Raw genomic sequence first — 12,925 nt, 5'->3', positions numbered from 1 at the left:
AAAGGGCTGGTATCTTTTCTCCCCACGACCCCAAGCCTGTGTCCACAGGCCGAGGGCAGGGCAGCGGTTCCTGGCACTGCCCACCGCTGGAGGAGCTGGTCGTTAATGGCCAGCCTAGGGTGCTTCCGTGACGTGGGCACTGCTGCTTCTTGCCTTCGCCTGGTTTCCTCTGAGAAGCTTCCTCCAAAAACCACATCCACTTCCCAGGGGCCTGGGATAAAGAGCAAGTTAAATGCTGCCCCCTCTGATTTGCCAAAAGAGAAACAGCAGAGAAATGGCATCAAATCACAGCCCCACCAGCCCCACCGGTGACAGGCAGGTGGTGCCACGCTCCGGCCAGCCTCCACCCTCTCCCGTTGCTCCCCCACCGCGGCTTCCCTTGGAGGGCGGCTTGACCGAGCCCCAGGGCGAAGTGGGGTGCTCAGCGAGGCTTTGCCTCACCAGGCAGACTGCAAGCCCCATGCGGCCCGATGCCCTGCGTGCTCCTGTTCCCCCGGCAGGGCTGCACGGCTCACAGCAGAGTCGCATCTAGACAGGCCCTGCTGGCAGAGCTCAGAGGCCGCACGGATGCCTTGCTGCCCCCATGGAACTGTTTCTGGTAATATGTGTGACTTGCCTTAAGGACTGGGGTCAGAGCCACCAGGAGCGGGTCCTTCTCTACCAGGAACCAGCTGCCTTCCCAGGGAGGTGACACCAGGAGGGGTCCTTGGCGCTCTCAACAAATGAGGAGACACCATTGGAATAAAGGACCAGACTTCTCAACAGAGTGCTGTCTTCCATTTTACGGAGAAGCCCTCGGTCTTACCCCCCTCATTTCAGAGAACATTTGATCTGCCCCCACGGTTTACAGCCAGCCGCAGCCTGAGGACAGCATCCTGTTGGTCAGAAACTAACGTCCCCTCTCACAATTGTTTTGCAGCAAATGCTGACGGATACGGAAGTGTCGTCCCAGGAGGGCTGCATCCAAAAGGTAGGAGAGCTGGTTCCACGCCTTCTCCCTCGCCACGGGCCATGTGCCATCCTGAGCTCGCACGCACGTCGCCAGGTCCTTGGTTGCGGTCAGCCGTTCGCAAGCAATGCGTCGTGTGTGGTGGAATGCATGCCCAGGACAGGGGTTCCGATGATGTTAGGACGGATGCTGGCAGGTAGGGGGTCAGGGGGGCTGAACCACCCTGACTCCTGAGGATCTGGAGAGCCTGCACCAGTGGGAACACTCAGGCCACGCAGATGCAGGAAAATTAAATAAACACAGGTCATGTTTGTTTAACCATCTCCACTGGATACTCACATGAAAAGAATATGGAGACGGGAGAAGAAACCACAATTGGCTGCAAATTCCACAAAGCCTTTGCTGTACTCAGCCTCCAAAGAGGGCTCAGGCAGGGCGTTAAATAAGCAGCCCATTAGGTGAAAGAAAAAGTGTCAACGTGGGCACGGTCTCCTGCCCTCCTGGCGGGTGACGGACGGTAGCTGGGTGGTAGACGTTAGCGCTGCAGGATCTAGGGAGTAAACTAGGCCCAGAAAAAACCCCATACAGAGCGACGTTCCTGCACGCTGCTACGGGCTGCACAGCCAGCAGCGAGGACGGGATCCAGAAGTCAGCCCCAAACCCAGAAGCCACTCATCAGACAGGGTCGGTCCCACCCAGATGGGGTTGCCCATGCACATGCACACACACAGGACACACTACCCACACTCGTGCATGGTGGGTGTATGGATCTTCAGAAGAATTAAAACAGCGCCCTCATGTCGCGCTTGCCTCAAAGCACCACCCAGATGAGGCGGGGCGTGGTGCCCATCTAGGATGTATAGACGGTGTCCAGACCCCAGGGCCCTGGGTTGTCTCGCCCCCATCAAGCGCCGTTGCTGCCTATGCAGATCGCAAGACATGTGCTATGGGGCATGGTCAGCCTCTCCTGGGGAGCCTGAGGCACAGCCGAGCGCCGCAGTCCTCGCAAAGGGAACAGTCCTGCCTATGACATCACAGGTGTACCCCGTGCCTGGCTCAAGGGTCTGAGCCCAGGACTCTGGGCAGAGCGCTCTGTCAGGGGCCAGGCACCTGCCCCTTCTCGCTGGGTTCAACCCCACAGATACTGATTTTGGAGGAAACCTTGTGAAGGGAGGGATGGTCCCACCCTGAAGTGACCCCCGGCAGGAGCTCTGGCAGGGGTGATCTTTTAGCTCATTCTTTACCCATGGTCTGTGTCTGGCCAAGGACTGGCCCGTCCCAGCGCCACTGCCCAGGGCAGCTGGGGGCCTTTCTTCCTTAAAACACAGCTGCCCTCCCAATGGCCCCCTTCCCTCCTCCTGCCTCTAAGGACAAACTTATACATCCCTAAAGGATGTAAGGTAGCCAGAGACTTAAAACAGCTTTCCCGTATTTCAAAGAATTGAAGTCTTTTCTCTCCCCTCGAGAAAGGACCTGCACTTCAGTACTTCTCTTAACTCCTAGAGAGAACATGAAATCTTCATTTTTCTCACCATGAGCAACCAACTGACCACCTGCCACCGGGTGACTTGCCCCTGACAGTGGGGTGGACGGATGAGAGGTTAGAGGTGATGATGCATTTACAGTAGGATGGGGGTGGTGGCCGGGGTGGGGGGCAGGCGGTTGTCCAGCATGGGTACCGGGGTCAAGGCAGAAGGCCCACAAGTCAAGTCTAAATGCAAAGATAGTGAGGCCAGTGTTGGATGCTTTTGAGGCAGGACAAAATGCAATGGGGAGAACCACAGTGCCTCTACTGCGCTCCTGGAGCATCGTGGTTCCTGACTCGCCTTTTCCTCTTCTAAATACTCAGCCCGTCAGGCCCTGGCTGACCTTTCCGGTCTGGTCAGAGGTCTTTCTGGAGAGCTGCTCAGGTTATGGGTGGAAGGAGCCAGCCACCAGGGACCCACCCACACTGTGGTGCACAGGTATCCCCTCAAACATGTTGTGTTTGGCCCTTGTGAGGCCGAGATGAGGCGTCTGAGGTTCCCTCTCCATGCAGAATCCTAACTGACCCAACGGCCACAGCAGCCGGATAGTCAGGGGGCCCGGACACAGAGCAAAGGGAGCCTGGGCGGCCACCTGTTTCAAAAAAGGCCTCCAGACACCCAGCCCGGCACCTCTGCCTCTCTGCCTGCCGCCACCCTGCAGGCCCCTGTTGCAGGAGGAGGCTGCTGCCTGCAAGGGAGCCCTGCCACTCTGTCATGCGCACCTCTCCCCACGGCACTCAGCCATCTACTGAATTCTGGGATTTTTCCGGCCTCGCACTGACCTAAGACTTTATCAGCATTTGGGGCATTCAAGTGTGACGGGATGGGTGCCCAGGGTCACATGGGTGGGATGATCAAAACCTAGCCCTGGTGCTTAGATCTGGACCCATCCGGTTACGGTTCCGTGCCCAGACAATCGAGAGGGAGGGAGAGGGGAGGGAGATGGGAGCTAAAATGCAAAGCCAAATGGGTTCACGTGCTGAGGCTGAGAAACGAGTAAATGCAGTGTTCTTTTGACCTTCTTTCCAAAACACAGGTCCCACCTTACCAGGAGCTGTGTGACTTACAGCCGTGGAGATCTGTGCGTGCACATATATTATAGAATATGACCACACATGCCTCTGTGTGCTGCTTTAAGGACACATTTAGTGAATTCCTTGGCAGGAGGATGCAGACCTCCATTTATCAGTTTTGTGGTTTGGGATTTTTGTGTCTGGCTGGATGGGCCTCTCCTTCCCCACACATTTGGGAGCTGTCAAACACCTCGGGCAGTCGCAGGGGGCCTTGGGTGGGTCCATGGACATCTGCAGCTTTGGTCAATCCATCTCTAGGAGGATGATTCTTCCCATTTTTTATGTGCATCAGTGAAGTGTAACAAAAGGTAACAAATGCCATCAGCGACTTGACACAGATACAGGAAAATGTGATGTTTTGCGGGCAAGTCGTAGTTATAAATTATAAGCACTGGAGAGCCAGGTTGCTGGTGGTGCCGTGGAATCCCTCTGTGGGAGCTCAGACGGGAGCCCAGACCCTGACCCCGGCCCTGGCCCTGGCCCTGGCCCAGGCCCAGGGAGTTTGGCTGAACCCATAGGCACTGTGAAGGCAGGATTCGAACTCAGGAGTGGCTGGGCCTACAGCACAGGGCGGGCTCCGGTGGAAGTGATGGGCTGGGACCACAGCGTAAAAGCCTTGCCTCTGAGGTTCCCAGATGCCCCTCCCCGCCGCACCCCTCTGTGGCATCGCCTGCATCCCTCATGCCCTGTCCCCTCTACTCTGTGCCGCGATCCCACATCCATCCCCATCCCTTGCGCCCACATTCTCTCACGGCCTGCAGCTTCCCGCAGCCTTGGTGCTGGTGAGACTGGGACCCGCGCTTGCTACCCCTGGCACCCTTGCCATCTTGCATCCCCGTGCCCACCCAGTGTGTCCTGGGCAGGAACCCACACTGCTGCCTACAAAGTCACTTTGACTGCAGGTCTGCAGGTCTAGCTGCGTGGCCTCTTCCAGCCTCAGCGCCTTGGACCTCTGGGACTGCTCCCTCCGGTGGACTCTATTTCGTCTCTGTTTACTTAGAGGGAAAGCCCGGGGCTCCTGCAGAGCAAACATCTGCGGGAGATAATCTAGCGAGTTGTCCATCCATCACTCGGGTCGCCCGGCTCCCTGGAGAGCCCGCCGGAGCTTGTAATAAAAAGGCCCAGCGAAGAGGCTTTGGGGACGAATAAAGAGCCGTGTTAAGGGCCCGCTGCAAATGGATGGAAGACATTATTAAGGTTCAATGGCCGTCTTATCAAAATCCAATAGGATAGACATTTGGCAAAAGGCTTAAATTTATTCTTTGACTTTCTGGAGGGCTTGAATTTATCCGTTAACAAGAGTGTAGTCCGCCCGGGGAGATGGTATCAGCTAAAAGAATTTTGATTTAATCTCTCCGGTGATATGAAAAGGGGACACACAAGCCCCGGGCAGCCTCCCCTTTGTCCCAGTTTATCTTGTTTCCTTTGACCATCTTGAAAAGGAAGGACGTGTTAATACGGTACAACTGGGGGGAACGGCACACAAAAGGAAGTGACCTTCTCCTTTTCTTATTTTTATTTTTTCCTCTCCTCCCCTTCTCAGTCTGCCCCCACCCCACCAAAAATCAGGAATCTGCACCAGCAGGGCCAGGACCAGAAGGGGAAGGGTGCCTCTTGAGAAGCCATGAGGATGGCAGCCGTCTCGCCGCTGCAGCTCTGGGGGAGCCAGGGCGGAGGGGGGATGCTGGGGGTGCACAGAGAGTCAGAAGTAGAGGAAGCTAATGAAGTCCCGCTGCTGGAGGAGGGAGCACGATGGCTTCATAAATCTCTTCCCCGTCATCACGTGCAAAATGCTACAGGTCATAAAAGCCATCCGATAGCCCAGCCTGGCACTGTCCACACAGGGTGATGGATTGATAATTATTATAATTTGTGAAATGATTATTTGGATGTTAGAACCGTGGTGTGCATCGCTGGGCTGTTGTGTGTGCGCTCCTGTGTGCCCGAGCCTGGCCCCGGGGCGATGGCTCTGGTCTCTGGGATCCCTCCTGCGGCAGGGTTGGGGGGGGTGGCGGTGGCTGGGGGCTGGGGAGGCCTGGCCAGTGAGTACGGAAAGACAACTCTTTGAGCCGCAGGAAGGTGGGAGCAGAGACCGCAGACAACTGCTGGGTGTGTGCAGGGATTCCCTGGGAAGCCCGCACGCCACCCAGCTGTGCCCCTGGGGGTTTGCAGGCCTGGTTCTTGGCCTGGCCCGGGTCGAGGAAGTGCCTCACAGCGCCGTGTAGCCAGATCCGGTGGGCACTGCTGCGATCTGCGGTCTGTTGCTCTGGCGCTGTTCTGGAGGTGGCTGGGGGGCCGGGGAGGGCGGTGCAGACAGAAGGGAGGTGGCTGGCCCAAGAAGCCACATCCAAAAATGCAGAAGCCCCAGCAAGAAGTGTCGATGTGCACACATGGGCTCAGCTGGCCTTAGTGGCCCTGGCAAGGTTCACTGGGTCCTTCTCCTGCTCTGGCGAGGACGGTTCCAGCAATCCTTTCCCTTTTCCCCTTCTCCCGCCAGCCAGCAACACTCAGGAGCCACCAGCACCCTAAGGCTCACCCAAATTCTACCTGCAAAGTCGCTCTATTACCCCAAAAACCATCACATCGGAGACCCCAGGCCTCAGAGCCCTGCGATCACAATTAATAATTTGCATGCGGGATCGGTTATGTCTTTATGAAATCAAAGTGTGTTTAGCTGCCACGGAGACAGCCCCGAGTTGATTTTGATAATCTGGGGCTGAATAGACTTGCTCGGATGCAGTAAGCCCCCAACAAAAGGCTGGGCAGTGGCTGAAAGCCCTCTGACGGCACGTCTCCCTCTCCTTTGTTCGGGGGCCGCTGATAAAAGAACCAGGAGTCCATTAATTCAGTGAATGAACATATAGTAAAGTCAGTGCCTCTTGAGAACAATAATGTTGAGGTCAGCTTCGGTTGCCATGGAAACTAAGTACTCCTAAGAAGTTTGCATCCGTGATTTTGCTGAATCAAAGGCTGCAAAGCGGAGAGGTGTAGGGGGCCGTGACCAGAGAGTAGGAGCGCGCCGCCTCCACGAGTCCCCTTCCCGAGTCCCCTTCCCGATGGCCCAGCCGAGTCTGGCTTCCGGCCCCACCCGGGAGGGCTCTGATTTCACAACTGTGACGCTTATCTGGAGAGGCCGAGAAGGTGTGACTTCAGTGGCTCCGGTTCCCCAGCACAAAGTCAGGCCCCAGGGAGGGGCCGTGGCCTGGAGGCTCTGCTGCCACTCGGAGGGCGGACTCTGACCTCGGGCCACCTCTGGGCACCTGAACTTGTCCCTGGGATGGGGGGGCGGTGCTGGGGCCCCTTCCAGCCCCGATAAGGGTGATTAATGGGCCCACGGTGACAGCGAGGGTGAGCCACAGGCAGCTGCGGCCGGGCGACCATGTTACAAATGTGATCTTTCTGCATTTTCAGGCCCCTAAATGGAGCCGATTTCCCTTACTTCGCCCTCGCCCTGTCCTGGGGTCCCCGAAACCAGCTTAAAGCATGGGATCTGCTGGGAGAGGTGCAGGAGATTTATCACCTGCCCGTGGTGGGGGGCTCAGGGATCTGGGGATCTGAGGAAGGCCGGCCTGGGCCTGGGGGTGCAACAGCTCCCACAGACAGCCCGTGCCCCAGAGTCACACTTGGGGGGCGGGGAGAGAGTTTAGCTTCTCCTCTTTGCAACTGAGAAAACCACGTGCCAGTCCATTCTCTCCCCAGCAACCCCCCCCCACCCCGAGAATTGAGAATTGGGCTCTGAAAGGCTGTGGCATGGGATCCACAAGGAGGACGCCCCCCTCGGGGCCCAGCAGCCCCGCTGGTAGGGCTTGTGAGAGCAGGTGACTGGGGGGGGGGGGTCACTGGGGTCAGGCCCTCCCCCTGCTGCCCTGCTGACACTTTCTGCCCAGACTTAAATCTCAAAGGCTGAGAACATCACACCTTTTGTAGAACAGACTCAGAAAGAAAAAATACCTTTAACCTGGAAGGTAAACAAGGAACTCCTCATTGTGGCTGGAGACCCAGTGCCCCTCTCAGCCCACCTTAGCCCCCCACACCTGGTCCTGCCTGGACACTGTGGCCCTCGGCCTTGAGCTTGGCCTTGTGCGTTTCCAGCTCCTCCTCTGCAGGCTGGACGGATAATCAGATAACACATGTCCAGGGCCAGACCTGCTCCAGGCATTCAACTGGGGAACAGGACAGTGGTTGGGTGCTGCTCTGGGCACCTGGGCCTGCTTACTGGAGTTGGGGATGTGGCTGCCTGGCCGGCATGGAGCCAAGGGGGCCTTGGGGGTAGAGGGCCCTGGGGGGGAAGCTGGCCTTGGGCCGAGGGTGTCAAGGCTGTCTGGGGTCCAAGTGCACAGGCAGTGGAGCGGAGGCCATGGGGCCCTCCTGGACACCATGCAGAACCTCGGGGTGTCCAAGGTGGCGCTCATAGGAGGTGCTAAGAGAGATCGTTTAGGGCAGGACGCCTCTCGCGCCGGGTAATGAAGCGGATTTATTATCTACATTACTGGCTTTATAGGAGCCAGATGGTGGTGTCAATAAACTCTGTAATCTTCAGGTGGGTGCAATACTGAGTTAATTAAATTGTGCCTCACTATTAGGAGAGAAAAATATATCAGCTCTGAGGCCTATTTAGCGGCTTCTGCTTTAAACACACAGACACTCACCTCAGCGAAGCCTGCGGCCCTGGTCTGGGGGGCCTCTCCCCTAGTACTGGCTGCTGCTCTCAGACGAGAAACCCACCCAGGGGCTCACCTCTGCTCTGAAAGCCCTGCCATTGTCCATTAGTGTGACTGTCATCATTTGGAGGGTAAGGCAGGCAGACTTCTAGTTTCACACAAACAGGGATGTCAAAGGGGCTGGTCCCTCTCAAGGTAAAAGACAGGATGGAGCATGAAAGATGCTGTGAAGCCCTCTGTCCGCCTGGTCACTTCTGCGCTGCCCACTTCTCTCTTGGGGCATACATGGGACATCTCAGGCCTCAAGGGAGGGCTGGCTCCTGAGGTCCCCTCAGATGGTATTCCCTGGGGAGGTCTCAGGGCCAGGCTGTGCCAGTGCCGCTCGCCAGAACCCAGGACCCCACCCTGTCCCTGCACAGGCCTGCGTGAGGGCTTGGGAAAGCCTGTTCACTTGGATACAGGAAAATGGGGTTGGATTTGGGGGTCTCTGGGGCCCACCGGGCAGTGGAAGCTCTCGGCCAGGGAAGGCTGGGCCCTCCCCACCCCATCTACAAGGGCACCTGCTATCGGAGCAAGTGGGCTCCAGCACCAGGTTTGCAGAGGGGACGAGTCCACCAGTTCCCCACCTTCTCTGGGCTGTGGCACTGGCTTCCTACGTCCGTGTGGGTGTGCATGTGGTGATCCCAGTGAGGGACACCAGCTGGCACTGTCGAGCCTCTGCCCTGCCCCACCCCCCAGAAGCTTTGAGGCTCATGCTGCTGTTGGGCTCAACCTGGTGGGAGGTCACAGGGCCAGGAGGAGGGTGCAAGGGAAGAAGAGCAGGCAGGTGCAAGGGCTATAGAGGGGGCATCAGGCCCTGCTTGGGATCCCAGTGAGGGGTCCTCTGTTGCGGTCATTTATAGAATGCTTGCTGCATACCAGCCACTGGATGTCCATCACGTAGCCCAGTTACCCCAACAGGTCTTGTTCTCTGTACTGAGTAGGAAACTCAGGCACGGAGAATTTAAGTCACTGAATTAGGTAGGGACACAATTCAGCAGAGAGGTTGAGGGTTTCCACCACCAGCCAGTGAGACTCGGGGGCACATGTTCCGGAGTTCCCAGTTGAACCACATGCCTCCATTGTTGCTCCCTGGACCCCAAGTCAGAGCTCACCTACACACCTCAGAGTTCAGAGGGCGCTGAGTTCAGTAAGCCAGTGTGGGTTGCACACGTGGGAAGCAGGTGTACCAGTCAACCATTGCCACAATCCTGCTGCGTAGCAAACTGTCCCCAAACTGTGGCTTACAGCAGTACTCACTGGTTCTCATACGTGTGCAGCAGGCTGGTCCAGGCTGGGCTCAACTGGCCATGGTTGGTTCTGTCGCCCTCCTTAGACCTGTGGGCTACATGGGGGCGTGTTGTCATCGTGATGGCAGAAGAGGGGATGCATGCAATCATCACGGGGCCTAGGCTCAGAATGAGCACGTTACACCCGCATCCACCACAGCCAATAGCATAGGGTGGGAGAATGAGCTCTGCCTCTCATGGATGCGGTCATGGGGCAGAGGGCATGGAGGTGGGGGCACTAGCATGTTCTACTGTAGCAGGCTTCTTGGAGGAGGTGGTCCTGGAGGTGACACATGACCCGTTCACAGGTGACAAGCTGATGTGAGGAGGGTCACTTGAGGTGTGTAGATAGAGAATGAATGGAGTCCGTGTGAGGCAAATACATTGTGAGCGGGCAGGAAAAGACGAGGACGCCTCGCTGGCACAGCTTCCCCGCCTCCCCAGATTCTGGGATCTCTCAGATGCACAAGACCCTAAGGGACGATCCCCTCTTCCCCTGGGGGCTTTGATCTGTGGTCTGGAGTTGCCGAGGAACAGCAATGCCAGTGTTGGGAGTTGTCCTCGTTCCCCTTGCTGGGAGGGACTCAGGAGCCCCTGTAGGGAGGCAGACTAGGATGGGGAAGGATAAATCAACTCAGGCCCACCCCGGGCCCTAAAAGAGGCATTTGGATAACCTCCCACTAGAAAGAGGGCTTTGCTCTCAGGCCACGGGAAGAACCTTAAGTACTTAGGACCAGGTGACAGAAGCCCAATCTGAGAAGGCTATGTATGCACTTTGTGATGCCAGCTGCAGGACATTCTGGAAAAGACAGAACCGTGGACACAGTGAAAAGATCTGTGGATTCCAGGGGTGGGTGGAGGGAGGGCTGGACAGGTGCAGAGCAGAGGACCGGTAGGTCAGTGACGCTATCCAGGGGTGGCTACAGACACAGGTGTTTATCTGGATCCATAGAAGGTACAACTGACCCCAACAGCAAGGCCTAATACTGATCATGGGCCTGACTCAACGACGCATCAGTACTGGCTCATCATTTATAAGAAACCATCGCGCTCACACAAGACGTTCATGTTAGGTGGTTGGGAGGGGTGGGGGTGATGGGAATGCTCTGCACTTTACACTCATTATCTATAAAACTAAAACTGCCCGAAAATATAAAGACTATTCGTTTCTTAAAAGCAAGAGTTTCGGAAAAGTGGACATGACAGGCATGCACGTTTTCTGTGAAGCATCGCTCACATATAAGGACGTGTGTATAGGAACAGGCTGCACAGGGAATAATACAAGCGTGATAATGTCACTCTTTGCTGTGACATCATGTCTGAGTTTGTAAAACTTAACATCCGTAGGGGGTGTTTTGCTTATTAAATATGCTGACTTAGGTGAAGTGCTTATCCAGGGCCTGGCCCACACCCACGCCAGATGGCGAGGGACACTACTGCTGCGGTCGGTGGTGTCGGCCAGATGTGGGCACTGTTCCCGTGCGCTGGATCATAAACCCCGTGTGGTCAGGATTCCCCTCCTGCCTCCACGTGGTGCCACTCACTGAATGCCCGAGCCTCTGCCTTCGGGGACCGCGGTCACACAGGGCCTTCTGCCCGCCTTGAGGTGGGATGGACCATCTGGCCTGTGGGCATTTCTACATTTACTGGCATGACGGCCCCCAGAACGCTGCTCCCTCCAACACAGCGGCCAGGAAATGCTGGATAGGTCCTGCGGCAGTCACCGTAGGCAGAGCCACCCTGTGAGCCACGCGAGGCATACAGGAGAAATCCAGCCACAGGCTGTTTTGTTAGGTGTCTGGGCTTTGGAGTCTGTCACTGCAGCGTGACCTTGTCATGCACACATTCAGCAATGCTGACCACGCGCCTACTATGCGTAGGTGCTAGAGACGCCAGTTGGAATTCCTCGAGGTCTCTACCCTCCCAGGGTTCATGTCTGTCTGTTTGAGACCCCGGTCACCCGCAGCCTCGTGCCTGGTGTCCCTGGCCTCTGGGGACACCCACCCGCCAAGTTCCCGATCAGACACTGCTCCCAGTGGTGGGGCTTCCGAGAGCCTCTTGTGCTGTTTCTCTGTTCATTTTTGGTGGAAGCGACCCCATCTTGCCATGTTGGCTCGGCCCCATCCCTGCAGGTCGGGGATTTGAGGGAGTCCTTTCTCCAGGCCATTATTCATTTTTATCCTCTGTTATATACGGAGGGAAATTGTAAGGATAACAAATTGATTTTGGCCAGGAAGAGTGGGCTTCTTAATTTAACAGATTCAGTGTGAGCGCACCGCTTTCTTGATAATATTTCCTTCTTTGAATAATACCCTCCTTCAGCCACGGCCTCTTTGTATGCTAACAGGATTCATTATTCTACGCGACACCCCCTTCCATCAGCCTAGGCTGTGTTGCCGAACGGTTTCTGCTTATCCAGTTAACAAGATGTTTCTCCAGTATAGTGTTGATAAATTAAGTAATAAAAAGCAAGACTTATTATTTTATGTTGGAACCTTGCCTCTGTTATTTCTGAGCAATGGCCAGGATTCAGAGTATTAGCCACAGAAATGTTTGCATTGCCGGAGATGGAAAATTATCACATAAAGAGGGTCTGATGTGGTGTTCATCACGGATCAGCTGAGAGGAAGCAGGGATTCAAAAACAAACAAAAATAAATAAATAACAAAAATCCTCTTCCCTGACCTTGCACTGGGTGGGAAGGGGACGGGTGGGCTGGTGCACCTCAGAGTTTCCCGCAGGGTGTCCGCGTGCCGCGGGCAGGCCGACACTTTCTTCGTGCCTCCCAAACCCGAGGCTCTGGGTTACCGAGGCCCCGAAAGGGCAGGTAATTATCGGAAGAGAATCTGAAGTGTGGACACCCCAGAGAGCAACAGAAATAAAATGAGGAGGAGGAATTTTGAATAGACTTCCTCCCTTTGTATTTCTGTTTTGGACAAGAGATGCAGAGGCAGGCGTAAAGGGGAACTGGCAAGGTAGAGAAAAACATCAAATTAGCCTTCAGAAAGGCCTGGCTTGGTAGGGGCCATCCTAGGTGGGGGAGAGCTGGGGGCATGAGGGGCATCTCTGACCCGTGTCTGCCAATGTGTGGCCCTCCAGGAGGGAGAACAAATCAGAAGGGTGGCCTGTGTCTGTCCCCACTCGCTCATCCAAGAGGACGGTCAAGGCCAGCTCAGACCAGAAGGTGCTGGGGTGAGGCCTAGCGCCAGGTGCCACCGTGGGTGGCTGGGACAGAGCCAGTGCCCAGGGCACCACGATGGTGTCTGTCTGTGGAGTCAGGCCGTGCTGGGGCCAGGACCCAGGGGAACAGATGCCATGGTTGTCCCCACTCTCTCCTCCTGCCAGTGCACCAAACATCCTGCACCCCAGCCACCTTATTAAACACTAG

At 56.2% G+C, this 12,925-nt stretch overlaps 1 protein-coding gene across 6 annotated transcripts in view; it reads left to right on the top strand.

The window, feature by feature from the left end:
* Positions 1-12,925, top strand: part of PRDM16 (PR/SET domain 16) — a 314,085-nt gene that overhangs the window by 150,738 nt on the left and 150,422 nt on the right. For all 6 annotated transcript variants that reach the window (XM_077891516.1, XM_077891514.1, XM_077891515.1 and 3 more), the window contains exon 3: positions 920-970. In XM_077891516.1, the coding sequence (XP_077747642.1) occupies positions 920-970 (51 nt within the window). The remainder of the gene's footprint in view (positions 1-919; positions 971-12,925) is intronic.

Source organism: Canis aureus, chromosome 3 (genome assembly GCF_053574225.1).
Source record: "Canis aureus isolate CA01 chromosome 3, VMU_Caureus_v.1.0, whole genome shotgun sequence".
Lineage (NCBI taxonomy): Eukaryota > Metazoa > Chordata > Mammalia > Carnivora > Canidae > Canis > Canis aureus.
Note: the sequence above shows the minus strand (reverse complement) of the source record. Positions and strands in the feature narration are given on the sequence as shown.